The following is a 19,810-nucleotide window of genomic DNA, read 5'->3' as shown; positions in this document are numbered from 1 at the left end:
CCCTCGCTGGAAATTAACCCTTTTGTCCACGCCCGTCCCCAGCCATTAGTCGCCGCGCGCCTTCTCCAGGGGGGAGTCCCTGCGAGGATCGCCCGGGGGCAGCAGTGTGTGTGTGATTGTGTTTTCTCTCCCCTGCTCCGGGTTGTGACTTCACTAAAGCCTGGAGCTTTCCCCCCTCCATTCCCTGTAGTGGTCTGTTCATGGTGGATCACCTCTGGTTAGGCAGCTAGGCGATAGGACAGTGCTGCAAACCAGGGGCAGCTCAGCCGGCTGTTTTTGCAGCTTGTGGAGGGGTTTGCAACGCTGTGGTTTATGCACTGGTTTAAGAGAGAGGAGAAAGGGGCACGGAGGGATTTGGAAGGGATCAAATAGCCAGGCTGGATTGACCTGAGATTTCCCCAAGCTCCTTATCGCTTCAGGACTTGGGACAGAGCAAGAGCATCAAAAGGGAGGGAAAAAAAACGATAAGATTTTTCTTTTATCCCACATGCATCATTATCTGACCTCTCCCAGCAGCAGCTACAGCGAATGGTGTTAATGGGGTTTGTGTGTGTTTAGAGGGTGGCTAATCATCGTAGACATCCATCTCTTTGACGGAGAGCGAGGAATCGCTTCAAAAATGACCTCAAACCAGAAGAAAAGTGCTTTGAACAAACGCATTCACACTCCAAAAAAAACGAGTTAAACAGTCTCAGCATCAAATCGCTTCAATTAAAAGGGTAAAAACAACCCTCTTTGAAAAAAGTGGTTGATAGAAATCCCCTATCCTGATCATTCCACCGGCTGCTGCTCTGCAACAAAAAAAACACCCCCCAAAACAAAAAAACCCTCCCCAGCAGCTGTGAGAAGATAAATGTGTTACAATGATCCCCCCCCCCGCTGCTCAATAGAAACCCCATTATCCCGTCTCCTCCTGATCCTGCCACCGCAGCTCTCCCCACGAGTCGGGGGCTGTTGACAGGCTCGGCTCGGCGTGGGACACACGTGGGTGTGCAGCGGCTCTTTGGGTCCGCAGACGGGACTAGCTGAGGGTGCCCCGGGCCTCCAAGGAGGGGGCGGGGTAGGAGCCGGGGGGGTGACACCAAGGCCAGACGAACGCAGGCTGCGCTAGCAGCGCCGCCCCGCACGCCCGCGTTTGTATGCGTGTGAACACCCCCCTCGGCCACACAACCAGCGCCCCTGACTCGTGGGACCACCGCCCCCTTCCCAGGGGAGACCCCGCACCGTGCCCGAGTTCCCTCGCCAGCGCCTGTTCGGACGGGGAGGGACGATCTGCAACGCGCCGCCACCTCCCCTCGCTTCGTTTCACGGCGCTGTTCGCACTGAGGCCGAGGCCTGCAGCCAGCGTCCTTATTGGCGCAGTGTTACACCCCATGACACGGGAGCAGCAGGCCTAGAGCCTTTTAAACCAGGAGCCCCCCCGCCCCTCGAGGCAGGGATGTGACTTTAACTGTCCGCTGGGACGCATTTCCCTCCTCTAAGCCGCTGGTTGCAACGCCCAGCTCAGGGACTACTTTTTTTCAACGCGCTTGCGCATTGACATCATCATCATCATCATCATCATCTCCACTTTACGCGCAGGCATTGACACGGTGCGAGCAACCTGCAAGGTGCACGCGCGCAGACTGTGCTAAAAATAACAGCGGCGTGTTAGCAACAGCCTCCCCATTGGCTGGCAAGGTTAGGCGGCGCCTTCGGATTGGTCTGTTGCGTCAACCAGTCAGCTGAAGGGGGCGTGTGCGAGCCGGGCTGTCTCCTCCACGGAGCAGAGGCTGCTGGGAGGTGTAGTTTTCTATTAAAAGGTTCTAGGAGGCCTTACAATGGGGCCTTGTGTGTTCAAGCCCTCCTTGTGGAGATGAACAGCTATATTGTTTTAAGGTTTATCTAGGTCAAGTAGGCAGGGCTCACCTTAAGCACAAGCAAAATAAACGATTACCTCAGACTGCCCTAGCCTTGGCAATTGATGGCCCAAGTCCCAGCCTGGGGACGAAGGCAGTGCAGAGTTTGGTAAAACTATTTGAAATCCAATTGATGCATCATCTACTAGTCACACTATAACATACCATATATTTACCCTTTTCAAAATGGGTTAGACGCTGAGAAGAGGCTCTGCAGTGATGATATTAGTGAGCATCAGCACAAGGGCTTGTTCTTCATGTAGTGAAAAATATTTTCCTGAAAATTATAGAATGTTATGTATTTATATTACTAAGAGTTCATGGGTCCTGCTGCTTCCAGGTTGAAGCCAATCACCAGCTAGGGTCAGGAAGGAATATTCTCCATAACATAGCACTGCACAATAAGGCACATTATAGGGGATTTGATGCAGAAGCAGTGCTATTTATATGCATTTATAGGGCACTAATCACTATTGTACTGGCCCACTTTCTATGTTTTCAATTGGGAACTCATCAATTCCAAATAACAAGAACAAATACACAATAAGCTCCTACAGGCCCCTAACTTTAAGCACTGAGAATAGGAAAAAATACAGCCAATTACCTACCTAAGGGTAGGTCTATACAACAATAAAACACCAGCAGCTGGCCAGGGTCATCTGACTTGAGCTTGCAGGGCTCAGACTATGGAGCTATAAAATTGCAGTGTAGGGTCTGAGAACCCAGGCTTCAGCCCAAGCCCAAATGTCTACACTGCAATTTTATAGCCCCAGAGCCCAAGTCCACTGACCCAGGCTAGTCATGGGCATTTTATTGAAATGTAGACATACCTTTACCACCCAGGATTCTGAATAAAAATGTGTCTTGCAAAGTGTTCTAGATGCATCTATGTAAGAGAATTTCTTGGGGGAATAAATTCCAGAAATGTGAACCACTACTGAAAAATAGCCTGCTTCCACCTTCTGCAAGCTTCATCTTCAGGACAGTTGGGTTCAGAGTGAACACAAATGGATAAGTCAGAGAGAGAGAACATGCACCAGTCTTTTAGATAATTAACCACCAGCATCACCATTGGCAGAGAAAAGGCAATTGACTAGAGTAGCCAAAGGTCTGGCCCAATTAATCTGTTCCCATTTTCCTTTCATCCTAAAGAATTCCTCAGAAAAGGTAGCATAATAGATTCATATGTAACCTCATTATTGGATCCTCTTAACTTGTGGAGTTACACTTATTTTTTAATCATCTCAGAGCTTCAGACTACAAAAGACTATAAATCCTTTTGAAACAGTTGAAATTCTTTCAGGTTAAATTGCTCTCCACAATGGCTACTGCAAAAAAATATTCATCCCCAACCCTGCTTTCATGAGGATACTCTGTGTTCCCCGGGATCTCTCTATGGATCCTTTACACTTCACCCCCTTTTCCTCACAACCCTCTCCCTCCAGCCACCATTTCTGCAGTCAAAGACTAAATGAACTCAGTCAAGAGTGTATCTTGAAAACCTGTTGTGGCAGTCAGTGTTGGATACTACACTGCAGTAGGCATGGCTACTAATTCATCTCCCCTCTCTCCAAAAAAGATTTGCAGTATATGTGGGGTTTTTTTTTGTTTTTTGGGAGGATAGGTTGAAAATGGGTGGCCATTGGGAAAATTATGAAACCTATAATGAATAGAAATATCTCCATTACTTTTCATTTAACAGAAATTCAACTAAAAGAGTGCATTAAGAATTTAAACATTCCATTGCTTTGCTTCAAACAAAATCATCCTGCCAGCCAAGCATCAGGAAATGAAACTGACCAGTCTAGGTTCAGTATCATTAGTAAAAAAGCCAATTACATTTCTGAAATTCTGTTTTAGTTTTAATAAGATGTTACTAATAGCACATAAGGACACTTAAAATATTTCTCTCTTGACTATGTTCCTTTAATTATCCAGAGGTTAATACACAGAGAGAAAGAGAGAGTGGAATTCCGTCCTAAGGATCCATTTATGCATTCTTGACCACTTGGCTATTATGACAAAGAACTACTGAATCAGACACACGCACAAGAGGGAAGGAATCTCCAGGTTGCCAGAACAAAGCTAGTTTTGCTAGGTTGTTCAATGCCAAGGAAGGTCAGTCAGGGTATAATTGGGCATAATTAGCACTTCCATGCACAGGAACATTCTTTACTTTCAAGTCACATGACACTTAACTAAACCCAAAGGAAATGAGAAATTCTTTCCTGCCTTAGAAATGAAAACATTTGCCAATTTGAACATGTCAACAAAAAGTTCCCACCAAGCACCATAAAGAACAAAAACATGGCTGCTCCTATTAAGTAAAATTTCAGATAGTAAAATCTGATCCCTGTAGCCAACACTCAGAGAGAGAGAGAGCACACTAATACAACCCAGACATTTGCCAACATCCAATTTTAAAAGAACATTTCAGGTTCAGAGGGTCTGTCAAGCAGTGGACCAATTCAAGGGACTGGGGCTGGGTTTTAGAGCCATTTACTGGTCCAATATGACCCTGTCCCAGCTTATTTGTAACAAAAAGTTATGACCTCTTTTTGGTAACTGATATGAAATGAGGTGACATTGTGCATGTAGCAGGGAGTGGGGAAAAGAGGACTCAGGATATGTGTTCATGTCCCAGAACACTATAAACACCTCATTAGCACTGTGAACAGAGAGGTTAAGTATTGAATAGGCCAGGAATTCTCCAGTTTTTTCTAGTGTGGACATTGTAAATACAGGGATTTTCTTGCAGAAACTTCCTCTTCTAATTACAGCAATGACATATGTAGAAAAGGAATACCCTGCAGACACCCACCAACCATCCCACAGATCAGTTTGGGAACCTCTGAATTAGGCAATTTGAGACTGAATTACTTTCTGAAGTCCTGCCAGAGGCCCCTCCAGGGCAGGGCTGTGGCACAACAGGAGGGCAGCGTGTAGGGGAAGCTTGTACTGCCAGTGCCCTTGCTGAACCGGTTCTGGGCTTAAAGAAAGGATTTTGGTCTTCACAACTGTCAAGGCAAGCACTTTCTACTCATTTCAATGCATTTTTTTTTTAAAAAAAAGACCCTGCAATTAACCTCACAGGTCTCATCACACAGAATCTCTCTGTTTCAGAGAGTTTGTCTTTTCTAGGGTCCCTGTCTGGGGATTAGAAACTAATGAACACAAGACAAGTAATCACGTAAGAGACTAAATCTTCACTGCAGTGCTACCCTTCTGTATCTCTTGCTCTGCTTCACGAGGGAGGGCCTCATCTACACTAGCAGTTTTAGGGCAATCTCCCATCCTTGCGGTAGCAGCACAGGAGGCACTGCCACTGACCTAGGCTACACACACTAGTGGCAGTAGAAGTCTTCTCCAAAGTTGGCTGTGTAGACAAGGCCAAGGAGAAAAACAACCCACTCCCTCCACTCGACCAATGGATGAGAACCACTAGATAAGGCAGTTTAACTCTTTCACAGCTGCCAGAACATGGAGCTACATACCTAATAATCAAAGTTCTGATCTTAAACTATAAGCCCTTGATTCCCTACAGCAGTAGCGAGACTGGGAGTGCTGAGGCAACAGCAAGCACAGCTGTATGGAGGAAAAAGGGAAATTCCTCGTCTCTCTATAGCGATCCCTGCCTGGATGGTACTTCTAGTTGTGCCAACAGGCTCAGATGTGAACACTGCATCCCAAACTACATCTTTTTTGGGACCCTAGACCACAAGTGGGAAATTCTACTGCACCCCAAATCCAGTTTAGTTTCTCTGCCCCGCCTGCTCACAAAAGCAGCTCCTTAAAAGTTAACATGATTTCCAAGCTCCTGGTCAGGAGAGAAGGGGAAGGTGTGTACAACCTGTACATTAGCTCTGTCTCCTTCCCCAGGTCTGTGCTGAGCAGCCTGGGAGTCCACAGCCTCTGCTGGTATTCAGCAAACAAGCAGGCTCTAGTTTTCAGTATATGGCTATTAGTCTGGAATATAATAGCTGGTTTCCAGCTACAGCACAGAAGGCTTTAATCTTCCTGCAGCAGGATAGAGTCAAGCAGCTCAGGAGGTTTTAGAAAGGGATTGGATGTTTGCATGGTGAAACAACATCCAGACACATTAGCAAAGGCAAGGGTTACACAAAGCGAGCCACCCTCCTGCTTCAGGACATAAAATGATCAATGGCTGGGGTGAGAAAACAAACAGTGGTCCTTCCCCAAAGCACCACACAGAGGTCAGCGTAGCCATGACTGGCCACTGTCAGAGAACAGATGGCTCATTGTTAATTTCTAGTTTGGGACACTAAGAATTTAGGAGCTGCCAATCACCTTACAAAGGAAACTCTGGGAGGATGATGGGTGGGATGACCTAGGGAGAAATCCTTCTGTTAGAAAAAGGAAAAAAAAAAAACTTTATTGGTTTACATTTTGCAGAGGTAGTTACAGAAAGGGCCTTCGGTTAATTGGTTGAAGAAAACATAGGGACATGTAATGGTTGGGCTCACATGAAAAGGGCATCAGCCATGAGCATGCTAGCCTCCCTGTATAACAATACATAGAGATTTTCGGTGGGTCGGCAATCTGAACTCATTCCTCAGACATTGGGGGTGTGGCCAGGGGAGAAGACTTCTTATCAACTGAGAGGGAGAGCATGGAAAGGAGAACTGCAGGTGACTCCCCAATTCCAAAAGGGGGCAAGACGTGTAAAAGCAGTGCTACACCTTGATAGGAGAGCAGATCCCCTTAGAATGTAAGTGCTTGCCCACCAGGCATTCTGCAGAGCCGTATGGCAGACACTAGCCACGTTTGAGAGATGGCAAGAGTCAGTAGCCTGCTTTTGCCATCTGCAGTTCTCAGCTATTATCAGGTTCCAATCCCCAGTCGATTTTGTTTCTTCCCCCACCCCTCACACATAGTTTAACTTGCAACACTTTAGAGAAGATTAATTGGTTCTCAATAACAGTGAAGTCCAGAGATGCTTTAAGACCCTTTCCCCAACCCTACAGCGGGTACAGCAGCACCAAGGGCGGATCATCTCTTCTTGAAGCCGTACTTCTTGCGCTCGTAAAAGAGATCTGTCTTGGAACTGCCCAGATTGACTATCTTAGGGCAGCCATCCCTCTGGAAACATGCAGAGAGAAAAGGACACAGTTAGAGCAGAACAGGCTCGAGTGGGGTATGAAGAGTGATCATCTTCCACCCCAAAAACCACCTCCTGGAAACACCCATGCAGGCACACTTCCCTTCTACTCCATTGGCTCCAGCCATCAAAACTGAGGAAGTGGAGGGGAGGAGGGAAGCCCTGCTACCATTAACTAGGGCATTCTCTTCCTCAGGGGAGCATGGAGAACAGTTTGAATAACATAATCAGTTTAATGAAAGAGATGTACACAGGGCCGGCTTTAGGCACTGCGGGGCCCGATTCAAAAGAGCGCCCGCTGAAGACAGCGACGGGTCTTCTGCGGCAGCTCAATTGGCTGCCGGTGCCTTCGGCGGCACAAGGTTCTTAGGGATGTTGCGGGGCCCTCTTAGGGGGAATCAGGTGAATCGCCCTAAAACCGTCCTGTATGTACAGTGCCCCGAGACTGGATCCTTCTAAGCTGACTTATGACATGACTTATGGGGGCAAGGGGAACAACCTTTCCTCACCCTGAGTTAAGAGGAACCTACTTCCATTAGATGTTAACACATATTCCTTGAGCCCTCAGGTCCTGCAGCCAAAGCAACTCCCAGATTCCTCACACTTTAGACAAATCAGAATAGAACTCGATTCACTGGAAAGGTCACATGGCCATTTTGCAGGTGCAAGGGTACTCATAGCAAGCATATTTTGGGAGGCCTCCACATCCCAGTCCTACCAGCTGGAGGGAAAGCCAGACGTAAGTGGAGCAGGTTAGGGAGAATAAATCAAGTATGCAGCTGTGAGTTATGGGAGATGGAAAAATTTAAATACAAATCAGAACATGAGCCCAAACCCTCCCTGATAATGGGAGATGGGACATGTGCACGCCAAAGAACGTTGCCCATGGGTCACTCAGCCTGGCATCTGTGCGCCTCTTGAGGGCAAAATGCTGCTGCTGGAGTTGGCAGCTGTGCTGTGCTGAGGGGCCCAGTGGGCATTGGCACACGTGTCCTTGGCTGTTGCGTAAGCCTGAGTGGATTAGACAAGAAAGCTTTTGGGCAGATGTCATCCACTGCAGAGACCGCACCCAAGCTGCAGCACCAAAACTTGCTGTTATGGGGGAGGAAAGAAGAGGTGGAAGGGGCAGGATAGCAGAGAGAGAAGAGGGGAAAAATGAAATAATTCTCTCCTCTCCCTTCCCACCACACCCATATATATGCCTACACCAACCAGCCTCTAGCTCTTGTCTTGTGGTTTCACTTTGAACCTCCTAGGTGGGGCCCTTCCACACCTTCCCTCCCACAATTTAGGGCATCTGTGATAAACCTGGCAGCTTCATTACAGGTATCTGTTCATTCTTCCACCCCCTCAAAAGGATTTGGCACATGCTCATACTTCTATCCCCAAGAAAGAAACAGAAACCCTCCCTGCAACCCACAACTTGCCAGGATGACACGGCATGACCCTGGCCTGTACCCCCAAATGAGGCATGTGTGGAACCAGCGCCCCCCCACAAAACAGGAACCAGGCACCTTTGCCCCTTTACATGAAGGATGTTCCCTCCAGCCCATCTCATCCATTTTTTGCTTTCTTGCTTCACATTCTAATGGAAGAACATTCCTCTTGACTCTGTCTGGGGCTGAATGTAGAGCATTTGGGAAAGTAAGATTAACTTATTTGACTAAACTAAGGGAGTGTTAAAGCTTCAGACACAGAGCTCTGACTGCAGAAGCAGTACTGTGGTCCTGATCATTTGTGTTAATTTAAAAAATTCTCTCAAGACACTTTTCCACAGGAAATGGGTGTCCACCTTTAATCACTGCATTCCGTCTCTTTAAGTTCCACCTGCTGTTTCATTTCATTCACTCACATCCTGCTCTAACTGCATGTAGTACAGCTGTACACGGTCATACTGCCATGTTTCACCTCAAAGGTGGCTGTGTTTCTATGTGCAGAGATCACTCCCACACCACTGTCATTAAGCACTATAGGATCCTGCTACAGAAACATAAGGGAACAGGACCACTAGAAAGAGGGCACTTCTAGGTTGGAATATGTTTGCTAACAGTACATAACACCCCACAGCAGTGAAAAATTCATATCCAAATAAAACGGGAAAGGAGTTTTAGGTCTGTAGAGCGCAATTACCCGAGTTGGAATTTGGTCAGGTCACCAGAGCCATAACCCATATTCTTATGAAAACCCTCATGGGATTTTAATGGCTACAAGTAGCCCATGACTTTTGTTTTCCATCTAACCCAGAGGAAAACACAGCAGGACCGGATGTCCTACAGCACCACACATACACAGGGCCATTGATTCAGTGTTGACTGGAGTAGTCACATGCTTTTTGCAGCATTTGAGAATTTCTAAGCTAGTGACCTGACGTTGATAAAGCTTAGCTTGTGAGACCTAGTAAGATAACATCTTACGTGGTAATACTACAGGCAATGTGTGGATGAAGTGAATCACATACGTGCAGTTTGGGATGAAAGGCACGAGAGAAATATAACAGGGCTTATTTGTAGATCTCACAGCATTTTACAAAGGTGGCTAAGCACCACTATCCCCAGATGCATAAAAGAGAGGTGAAGTGACTTCCTCGTGGTAACATAGCAAGCTAGTGGCAGAGTTGGTACTAGAGCTCAGGTGTCCCAAGTCGCAGCTCCATGCTCATTCCACAAGACCACAGCTGCCTTTAAAGATAAGCATGACTGTTAACAAGACACCACATCTGTTCAACAAGAGACAGAAAGACAACCTTGAGGCACTGCATCCAACTTACATCCTTCTCCTGGATGGTGCACTCCTTGCAGTAATAGGCATCAGAGACTCCTGGACCTCCGCAGATCACACAGCGCCCTTGGTACGACCCATAGTTACACTCATCACATATGCGCACAAGTGTGCAGGGTCGCACATATGAGTCACAGATCACGCATTTACCATCACCTACAAAGAGAGAGCACAGTCCTCAGCTAAAGAGTTTCCTTCTCCACCATTCCCACAGAGAGGGGATTGCTCCCTATCCAAACAGGTCCCCCATACACTCTAAAATAGCGAGACTGAGCTGGGAAATTCCTTCTCGCTGACGTATGAAAGCCATTTTACTTCTCTGAAGTGAATGAGCAAGTAGAAGAGCCAGTATCCTGCAAAACTTCATTTTCAAGTCTTTTTGCTTAGCAATCAGAATCAGAGATGAGGGCAGCGCTCTGATCAGCCAGCATTTTACAAAACTCTACATGACATCATCCCACCACTGTGTCATTAAACTTTCTGAGGAAATTTAGCACTTGTGAGAAGTTACTGAACTGACAGCACCAGACAGTCTTTTAATTACAGGACAGGTAAAACATAGGCAGCAGCAGTGCAAGCTTCTCAAGCACCACCACATAAACATGAGACTGGAATACTACCTCCAAAGGATGAAAAGGGAGGTTCAGTCTTCATGATCCTTGACTTCTGAGAGGGCCAAAAAGAGGGCGGATTTGTGTAGACAGCCACAACAATTTCTATGATGTGGAAACCTCACAAAGAATTGAGTGAAACTTAACAATTCATTTCACATAGGCCATATAGCCATCAGATGCCAGTGACAGTCTGTAGTGTCCTGGACTATATTCAAATCAATGACCAAGAGCTGAAAGGTTTATATCCTATTACCAGTCCCCTTGAGTCATCTAATCCCTATCGCCACTAAGGATTCTTATCTCTGTAGTGATGAGGCTTCAACTACTTCCTGTGGAATCTATTCCACTGGCCATATACTCGTATAATGCTTCCCTAATGTCAGACTAAGGGCTTGGCTACACTTGCAGATGTAGAGCGCTGGGAATTAAATCAGCCTTCAGAGACCGCAGCAGGGAAAATGCTGCCGTGTGTTTACACTGTCAGCTGCAAGCACACTGGCGTGGCCACATTAGCAGCTCTTGCAACGCCACAGAGAGCAGGGCATTGTGCTAGCTATTCCAGTGTGCAAATGGCTTCAATGTGCTTTTCAAATTGGGGGGGAGGGGGTGTGAAGTGTGACAGGGAGTGTATTATGTGTATGTGGGGAGAGAGACAGTGTGTTTTGGGGGGCAGAGAGTGTGTCAGCATGCTGTCTTGTAAATTCAGACAGCAGCAGACCTCCTCCCCTCTCTCTCTGCCCCCACCTCACACACACACACACACACACACACACACACACACACACACACACACACACCCCAGCATTCCACGGTAATGGTTTGCTTTGTCCCAGAGCAGATAAGCATGCCAGCTGTCAGAAACAGAGCTTTGAAAGGGGATATCTGCATGCCTGCAGCCAAGTTCACAACAATGAGAAGAGTGGCCACTTGATTTCAGGGGATTATGGGACATTTCCAGAGGCCAATCACAGCGCAGTAATGCAACACGTCGGCGTTTCAGCCAGGGTGAAGCAAGCTTTATGCTTCTTATAGAGGTGGATTACCAGGAGCGCTCCAACTGCAGAGTCCAGGCGCTCTAAGTGCCATGCCAGTGTGGCCACCTCAGGAGTTAGGGTGCCCGGGGCTGCTTTAATGTGCTCTAACTTGCAAGTGTAGCCATGCCTTAAATTTCTTCCTCCTTTGCTCCTTTTCCCACTATTTTCTGAGACACAGGCTAACACCCTTATTTCATTTATACTGTGCCCATGAAAGGACTGATCATACCTTCTCATTCTCCCAAGTCTCCTCTTTTATAGTAGGAGAAGAATGTATTTAGTTCTGTCTCTCTTCACATGTCCTAGCTTCAGATAATTTTTGCTGTGTATTTCCCACACTCAGGATTATGACTTGAATCTTTATCAAATTGTGCAACAGGCATTTTTGGAAAACGGATTTTTTCTTTTTCTTAAAATTACCAAGTTATCTTTTTGTAATACAAGTGGATCATCATGAACTGATCCGTACAATCTCAGTTCCTTAAACTCTGGACACAAACCTGTTTTTTTTATCCACAGGTAGGACCCTCTCCCTGTACCTTTTCCATGACACATACCGTAATGCTCTGTGCTTGTATGGCATCTTCCACATAAGCCTCTCAAAGTGCTTTCCACATATTCATCAACTTAACCTCACAACACCCATGTGGGTTTTCCCATTTCAAAGAGTGATTTGTCCAAGCTTACACAAAAAATCAGTGGCACAACTGGAAACAAAATCCAGGCTAAATCCTAGCTGTGTACTCTAACCACACAACAATGCTCTCACAAAACACCACAAGCAGATGTCATACTTACATTTTTCACACAGTCTTCCAATAGCTGCAATAAGTAAAGCAGAAAAAAGAAAATTATTTTTGACAGAGACAATTCAAATAAAACTTTTGTTTTAAATAGGTGAACTGCAATTTAAAAGTGAATTAATGTTTTTTAAAAAATCTGTTTAAAATCTAAACTTATTTAACAAAGTACAATGGCAGCCTTAACATAGCAAATACATACATTTTAATAGTAAACAGTAAGCATCCTTCTAGACATACATGTGCCAAGACCAGAGTGTAGAGTTCAATGTTTCCCATGCGGCATTCAATGGCATCATTCATACTTCCAGCACAGCGCTGCATTCACTACGCTGCTGCTTCAGGTATTAGCAACAGCAGGGAAATAACAGAGCCCTATACACAGGCCATGGCAGAAACTTTCCATTGCATTAATGGGAACTGGATGAGGTTTTCAGAAATGAAATTATTTTCAAATATTTTGTTTTACGTCTATGTTTGGTTTTGAAGGCTACTAGCGTATTCAGGTCATGTTCAGGATGTTATCTGAATTAACTCAAAAAAGTATTACCATTTGTCTGTAAGATTTCAAAACAATATTAAATAAATAATACTGTAGATGAATGTATGCAGTGTTCTTGTAGCCATGTTGGTCCCAGGATATTAGAGAGACCAGGTAGGTGAGGTAATGTCTTTTATTGGCCCAACTTCTGTTGGTGAGAGCTCTTCTTCTCCTTAAGCAGAGCTCTGTGTAAGCTCAAAAGCTTGTCTCTTTCACCAGCAGAAGTTGGTCCAATAAAAGATATTACTTCACCCACCTTGTCTCACTAGTAGATGACTACAGTAAGTATCAAGCTATAGAGAGTTGTATACCCTAGTGACCACCACAGCAAAGACTCAGTCACCACTGAGCAGATAGATACCCGCCAGGCAGGAAGAGTAGGTGTCAGATAGAGTTAGGCCTCTCACCATAAAAGTACAGTTCTACTCTGAAAAGTGATTCTCTAAAAACAGCACCCAGGTTTCCATGTTTCCCTTGTCTCGACAAGAACAGTTCAAATTTGCACTTGCAAGCAAAGATTTTTTTTTCTGAGTCAGCCAGCTCTGGATCCAAGAATCAAGGTAGTCTCTTTCTCTCTCATGCATCACCGCTATATAGATTTAGCAAACCAACTTCTGTCCTCAGTTACACCATCTATTGCACAGTTAACTGAGGGCAGAACTTGGCCCTACAACTAGAAAGAAATCAGCAGTTCTGATGACAATGAGAAAACCAAAATATTCTCCCATTTGTTCTCTTGGCACTGCCAGGATAATAGAAGTAAAGAGCAAAGATATTTGGTCACTAAAGCGAGCAACCATGACTGCTTAGCATACAAACTAGTCTGTTGAGTAAGTAGATATTATATTCATTTTTCTAATAATTGAGGTGGAATTAAAAGTATTTAAACCAACAGGGCAGTTTAAACGCCATCTGGCCACTTAAGAGGCAGTTAATGTAGAAAACAATCTACAAAGATAAAATTACAACAATAGACCCTTATGTTCTTTGTAGGTCACAAGTTGGCAGTCACACAGTCAGGTGTTAGGTTATATGGGAACACAGCATGCATGCCTGAGCACACAGGTGAGGCACAAGGCCAAGAGCCCTGGGCTACCTGGAGAAGGGCAGGTGACGGGTAAATGGGAGGACAAGGCTGTTTCTAAAAAGTGTTTTGGATAATTTTTTTGTGGGAGTCACCCCAACGTTAGTAACAACCCCCAGCACTGACAGGACACCTCCCAGCCAGAAAACACTTCATAAATGGGGGAGGGGAAGCGAGAAACACCCCCCCCAGGCTTACACAGCCAGTCTGTAGCAGAGCCAGAAACAGGACTTGGGTCCCTCTGACTCATCCTGGTACCACACTACCAACGTGCCCCTCCCACCCCCAACTGGTGTCCCGTGCCAGCATGCCCCTCCCCCCTCACCGGTGTCCCGTGCCAACATGCCCCTCCCCCCTCACCGGTGTCCCGTGCCCCCCGCTGCCAACGTGCCCCTCACCGGTGTCCCGTGCCAACATGCCCCCCCCTCACCGGTGTCCCGTGCCAACATGCCCCTCCCCCCCTCACCGGTGTCCCGTGCCCCCCGCTGCCAACATGCCCCTCCCCCCTCACCGGTGTCCCGTGCCAACATGCCCCTCCCCCCCTCACCGGTGTCCCGTGCCCCCCGCTTCCAACGTGCCCCTCCCACCCCCAACTGGTGCCCTGTGCTCCCCGCCCCCGGGCCCCACGCGCCCGCCAAAGGCCTCCCCCTCCCCTGCCGGGACAGGGTGTGTGGGACGCTCCGCACCTCCCCGCGCGCAGGCCGAGGTGACCCTGGACACTCTCGGGATCCCCCACCCCACGGACGCGGCAGAGAGGGAACCAGGGACACCCGCGTCTCACCGACTCCCGCCTGCTTGCGACAGAAGATCAGGTCCGGATGATGTTTGGCCATTCTCGTCACCGCGCGAGTTGAGTCGCGTGGTCACCGTTGAGCCCTTTCACCCTTGACCTCTCACCCCCAGGTCCTGGCAGGGTCTATGTGCTCTTCTCCCACAAAGCTGCCCGAGCTTCCCAATGACAAATGCTAAATCACTCTACAGCCGCATGCATAAAGCGCCCATAGACCACGACTTTCTCCCCAGAGTCCCCTCTGTTAAGCCGGATAACGCGTCCCCACTGCTTGGTATACTTTCCTTCCAGGACCTGCAAACCCCACCCACTCTCCTCCAGGCGCCGTCGCTTGCCGGGGCCCCACCCTCTCTGGGGCTTGGCCCCGCCTTTTCGCCACAGAGGCCACGCCCACTTTAGGATAGTATTTAAAGGCGACACGTGACGTAATTAGAATGCGACATCATCTTTGTCAGTGAACAAAATGGCGCCGTACTGTGTCCTGGTGACTCGCCTGCAGGTGATAGTGCCGCGCGGCGAGCGGGGTGCGGCGGTGGGGAGCCGGGTGCAGTTGGGCGGCCCATGGCGGTGGGCAGCCGGGTGCAGTTGAGAGGCTTCGGGGTGGCGGTTTGAAGCCGGGCCGTCCTGGTTCTCCCGGTAGGTCAGCGTGTCCCTCGCGCCTGCCCAGGCGCTGTTCCCATGGCGACTGGGGAGCGGGGTCCCTGCCGGGCGGGGGCAGCCCGGGCTCCGCGGTCTGGAGGTGACACCCCGGCCGCGCTCCCTCCGCACGCCCGGAGGGCGCCGGGCGGTGGCCTTTGCTCAAGGTGAGGACAAGGTGAACTGCGAGGTGGGGCCCAGAGGGGACAGGGGTCGCTCGGAGGCAGACCGCAAACTTGCTGTTAGTGAGCCCGGTCCTGTCTGTGCTGGCCTCCGTTCTCCCCTCTCTGGGCCCGGGTGCTCTGCAGTGTGTGTGTTAGATTTAAACTCCTGTGACTAAACCAACTTCACCCACCCTCCCCCCCCCACATCCCAGCTAGGGCTGCAATTTGACCTGGTCCTTTGGGACTGCCATGCAGAGGTTATTTGGGCTGCAATCTGTGCCAAGGGCTGGTGGGTTGTTGCCCCTGTGCACCTGCATTGACTTGTTAGAAATAAAAGTGATCATAATTCCCCCCCCCCCCCAGGTTCAATTGTGGTGTTGTTTTTCTCCCCTTCTGTGAGATATAGTGAAATAAAATACAACTCTTATTAATGTATATTTAAACCATCTCTAGTGGACTGTACCTCTTGCACTTCTGTATACAAGACTTTGAGTGGAAAATGTGTATGTACATGTTTAGGTCTAAACACAGTAATTACAGGGACTATGCAATGAGACATAATGAGGGAAGAAAGAGATCCACTTTCCCACCCGAGTTCTAGCCAACTAGAACTTGAATACATTTACACTTTTTAGAAGAGATGCCCTATGTGTAATGATCTCTAAAACTCATACAAGCTTGCAACATGACTTCAACACAATCTGATTCTTGTACTTCAGGCATATTTTTGTGTCTAAATCTGTACTTCAAGAACTCTAGAAGTTCTCATTATTAAGTTGAGGACATGTATATGGATATAACTTTCTCTTTTAAAACTAAAATATTCATGGAAGATCATGCTCCTCATTTAAAGCATGGAACTGGAAGTCAGGAGATCTAAATTCTGTTCCTTGCTTTGCCATAGTCTTTATCTGACCTTCCCTAACATTTTTCCTACTTTGCTTCAGTTTCCTAATCTGTAAAATAGTATTAATTTATCCATAGTACTTCTCAAGTGTGTCGTCATCATAATTCACTATATATTTGTAAGTGTTTGATCTTAGGTGGAGGTACTATAGAAGAGTGTATTAATTGTATACTTAAAATATAATGGGTCCTAACTGCAGTTTGATTTATAATGTGTCAAATGATTTGAAATGTTGCTTCAGTAACCTTTGTAACCTTTTCTAACTGGAATAACTAATTTAACTGATTAAAATGCTTATACATGACTACTTTCATAAAATGGGAAGAATTGCTCTTACTGTATATAAATAGGGCAGCACAAAAGTAAGGAACTGATCCATCATGTGAGAACAAGGGGTCAGCTGATGGAATGAATGGCAGGTCAGTTTAGAAGAAATATAAGAAAATACGTAGCATATAATGTATTGGATCTGTGGAATTCACAGTTCCCAGAGGTTATCTAGTATGATGATTAAACTAGATTTCTTTAAAAAGGATGAATAGTTATAATGAATATTGAATTATACTAACAAAGCTAAAGGTAATTAGTAAGGCTATGATTTAGTCTTAGGTATTTTTAGTACAAGTCTTGGGCAATAAATAAAAATTCACTGCCCGTGAACTGTCCATGACTTATACTATAAATACCCCAGACTAAATCTTAAGGAGGTTGCTGCTGGGTGTGCGCGCCAGGGGCTATTGCTTTGGCGGGGGCAGGGCATCCCGGGGAGGCTGCTGTTGGGGAGCCATGGCCAGCTATGGCACCAGCTGCAAGGGGCTGCCAGCAGTGGCAGCACGGGCCACACCAGGACCGCTGTCAGCATCAGCTGCACTAGCTGCTGGGGGGCCGCCTGGGGAAATGGCTACTCTGGAGCTAGCTGCCTGAGCGGCGGCTGGCTCCAGGACTGCCCTAGCAGCTGGCCGGTGTGGCTGTCTCCGGGGTCACCCGAGCAGCTGGCTCTGGAGCCAGTGGCCTTGGGGTCAGCCACACTGGCCCCTGCAGAAGTCACGAAGATCGTGGAAAGTCCTTGAATCCGTGACTTCCACGACCTCTGTGACAAACATGGAGCCCTAGTAATCAGATATGCTTCTGGTTAAGCACTGTAGGTGACAAGAAGGAATTTTTGCACATATATAGCATTACACAGACAGTGAAGGACCTATATAAGTATCACTTCACCAACCGCAGCAGCACCTAGAATAGTTGCCACATTAGAACAGCATATGGCAATTCTGTACAACAATTTTAGGACAAAAGTAAAGAATTGAAACTGCAAGGGGGAATTCTATTTGCCAGAGCTAAACTAGAGTGGAAATTGCACTGTGTTCCTGAAGTCTGGACAAAGCCAGTCCTGATGATTTAAACATTAGATACAGGAGAGGAGAAGACTCAACAAACCATTTGGGGGCCCATCCCCTGCAAGTTTTGAGAATTGTCTACATGGGGATGTTATTTGCGAATAAAGTAGGGTGTGAATCCAAAGTTCTGTAGCTATTCCAGAATAATGCCATGTATACAGAGTATGTCTACACTACAGCAGCACAACTATGCTGCTGTAATGTGGATAATTCCTACATAGAGAGGTGGGTTGTTTTTTTTTAAGCCCATGTAGTTAATTCATCTCTCCTAGAGGCTGTTGATCGAAGAATTCATTGATAGACCTAGCTGCATCTTCATTGGGTGCTAGGTCTACCTCATTATGTCGCCCAGAGTGCACAGTTTTTCACAGGCCTAAGGGATCTAGGTAGGTCAGCCTAAGTTTTAGATGTTGAGCAGGTCTTATCCCAGTCAATTTTCACATGCAGATAAGTTCTTAAACTCTTCAGATATTAGTAATCCTACAATTTGGGGTATAAAAGAGAGGCATATCTCCAATTATTTAGTTTATCTCCTAGAACTGGAAGGGACCTTGAAAGGTCATCAAGTCCAGCCCCCTGCCTTCACTAGCAGGACCAAGTACTGATTTTTGCCCCAGGTCCCCAAGTGGCCCCCTCAAGGATTGAACTCAGAATCCTGGGTTTAGCAGGCCAGTGCTCAAACCACTGAGCTATCCCCCCCGGTAAAGTTCCCAGGGTTGGGTTTAGGGATCATTGGTTACCCCCTCCTAAGGCTGTTGGGTGTATGATTTCAAGGAAGACCTTCCCTGGTCACTAGATAAAGCTGCTCAGCTCTTATAAGGAGGAGGGGTGGGAAGCTTTGTGATGAAATACACCCCTGTATTCATACCCTACACGCTATTGTAGTAATCTTTGTGTACAAAGTATGCCTTGTAAGGTATCATTTGAAAACTAATAACTTGCTGGTCAATAATATCATGATTATATATAATGTTGCTACAGACATTTTAAGTTATAGACATTAGCTGAAATAACCACTGAAGTGTGTTTACCAGACATGTCTGGGGAGTGGGTAAACCTGTTTCTCAAAGTACAAGTTGACAACTGTACCCTGGTGTCATCAAAGCTGATAGGCCATCACCTATCAAGTGACCATTCTTTGGCAAGCAAAGTGGGCAGGAACAAACAGACTGGCATTTTAGCAACCTACAGCATGAAACCTCCCCTCCCCCAGATCTCATGTCTCCTTGCTCTCAGCTGGAAAGAACTTTGTCTAGGGGTCACTCTCTGGAAAATGCATTTCAAAGAGTAACTGAACTATACGAGTGAGGGGGAAAACACCCTAAGTTCTCTCCCTGTCCATTTCTCTCTCTTCTCCTAAGAAGACAGAAGAAACAGCTCTTGGACTTTGGAAGCAGATCCTAGCCTGACGAGTTTTTGATCAGCTATGTTCTGGAAACGTAGTAAGGGACCTAACTTTGAACCAAGTCTAGTGTAAACTTAGAAAGCACTTTATCTTGTAAACATTTGAGTAAAATGCCTCATACTTCTACCCACATAAAACATATCTCTGTAGTTAAATAAAATTGTTTTACGTCAATTAAAACTAATCTAGTGTTTGTGAATTGTTTGGGTAACTCCATTTAAGGTAGCAGACTGTTGTTGTGTGCTGATCCCCTTAGAGGGGCAATGCACTCAGTATATCTGTACTGACCAGGATAGGGCTGGACAGTGCAGGAGACCAATTTTGGGTGGAAAATCCAGGACTAGGAGTATTGGGGTCACCCTGCAAGTTGTGACCAAGGCATGGCTGGTGTTTGCTGACAGGCTGCTGTGCTCAGAGCAGCTGGACTAGCACTGTGGCTATACACAGATGCTCAGGGTGTGACCTGCATGCTGTTTGGCTGCTTATAAAGAGCCCATGTTGGGAGCTAGAGCAGCAAAGTGTTGTGAGCACCCAGGTTGCAGGGCAAGTGGTGACACAGCCCCTCTCTGGTCTAGAGTGCACCTTGGAATGTCAAAGGTGGCTCAAGGAGGGAGTTGGCTTGGAAGCTGTCAGGGACTGAAGG

The 19,810-nt window shown here is 46.8% G+C and overlaps 2 protein-coding genes across 2 annotated transcripts in view; one reads left to right on the top strand and one right to left on the bottom strand.

Moving 5' to 3' along the window:
- Nucleotides 1–4,964: 4,964 nt before the first annotated feature.
- Nucleotides 4,965–14,964, bottom strand: PHF5A (PHD finger protein 5A). Its single transcript, XM_044984116.1, has 4 exons — nucleotides 14,650–14,964; nucleotides 12,242–12,265; nucleotides 9,785–9,951; nucleotides 4,965–6,998 (listed from the first exon to the last, which is right to left on the bottom strand). Exons 1-4 carry the CDS (start codon nucleotides 14,699–14,701, stop codon nucleotides 6,909–6,911), a joined length of 333 nt encoding a protein of 110 aa, XP_044840051.1. The 5' UTR covers nucleotides 14,702–14,964; the 3' UTR covers nucleotides 4,965–6,908.
- A 46-nt stretch (nucleotides 14,965–15,010) lies between these two features.
- ACO2 (aconitase 2) overlaps nucleotides 15,011–19,810 on the top strand; it is a 31,057-nt gene continuing 26,257 nt past the window's right edge. Inside the window, exon 1 of the mRNA XM_044984053.1 lies at nucleotides 15,011–15,157. Within this exon, the coding sequence (XP_044839988.1) occupies nucleotides 15,122–15,157 (36 nt within the window). The 5' untranslated portion in view covers nucleotides 15,011–15,121. The remainder of the gene's footprint in view (nucleotides 15,158–19,810) is intronic.

Source organism: Mauremys mutica, chromosome 1 (assembly GCF_020497125.1).
Source record: "Mauremys mutica isolate MM-2020 ecotype Southern chromosome 1, ASM2049712v1, whole genome shotgun sequence".
Classification (NCBI taxonomy): Eukaryota; Metazoa; Chordata; order Testudines; family Geoemydidae; genus Mauremys; species Mauremys mutica.
Note: the sequence above shows the minus strand (reverse complement) of the source record. Positions and strands in the feature narration are given on the sequence as shown.

Coding starts and splice junctions, on each gene's coding strand:
- PHF5A (XM_044984116.1), bottom strand. CDS start 14,701: ATGGCCAAACATCATCCGGACCTGATCTTCTGTCGCAAGCAGGCGGGA. Junction 12,266..14,649: donor TCGCAAGCAGGCGGGAGTCG/GTGAGACGCGGG, acceptor TACTTATTGCAG/CTATTGGAAGACTGTGTGAA. Junction 6,999..9,784: donor GCACCATCCAGGAGAAGGAT/GTAAGTTGGATG, acceptor GCATGTTTCCAG/AGGGATGGCTGCCCTAAGAT.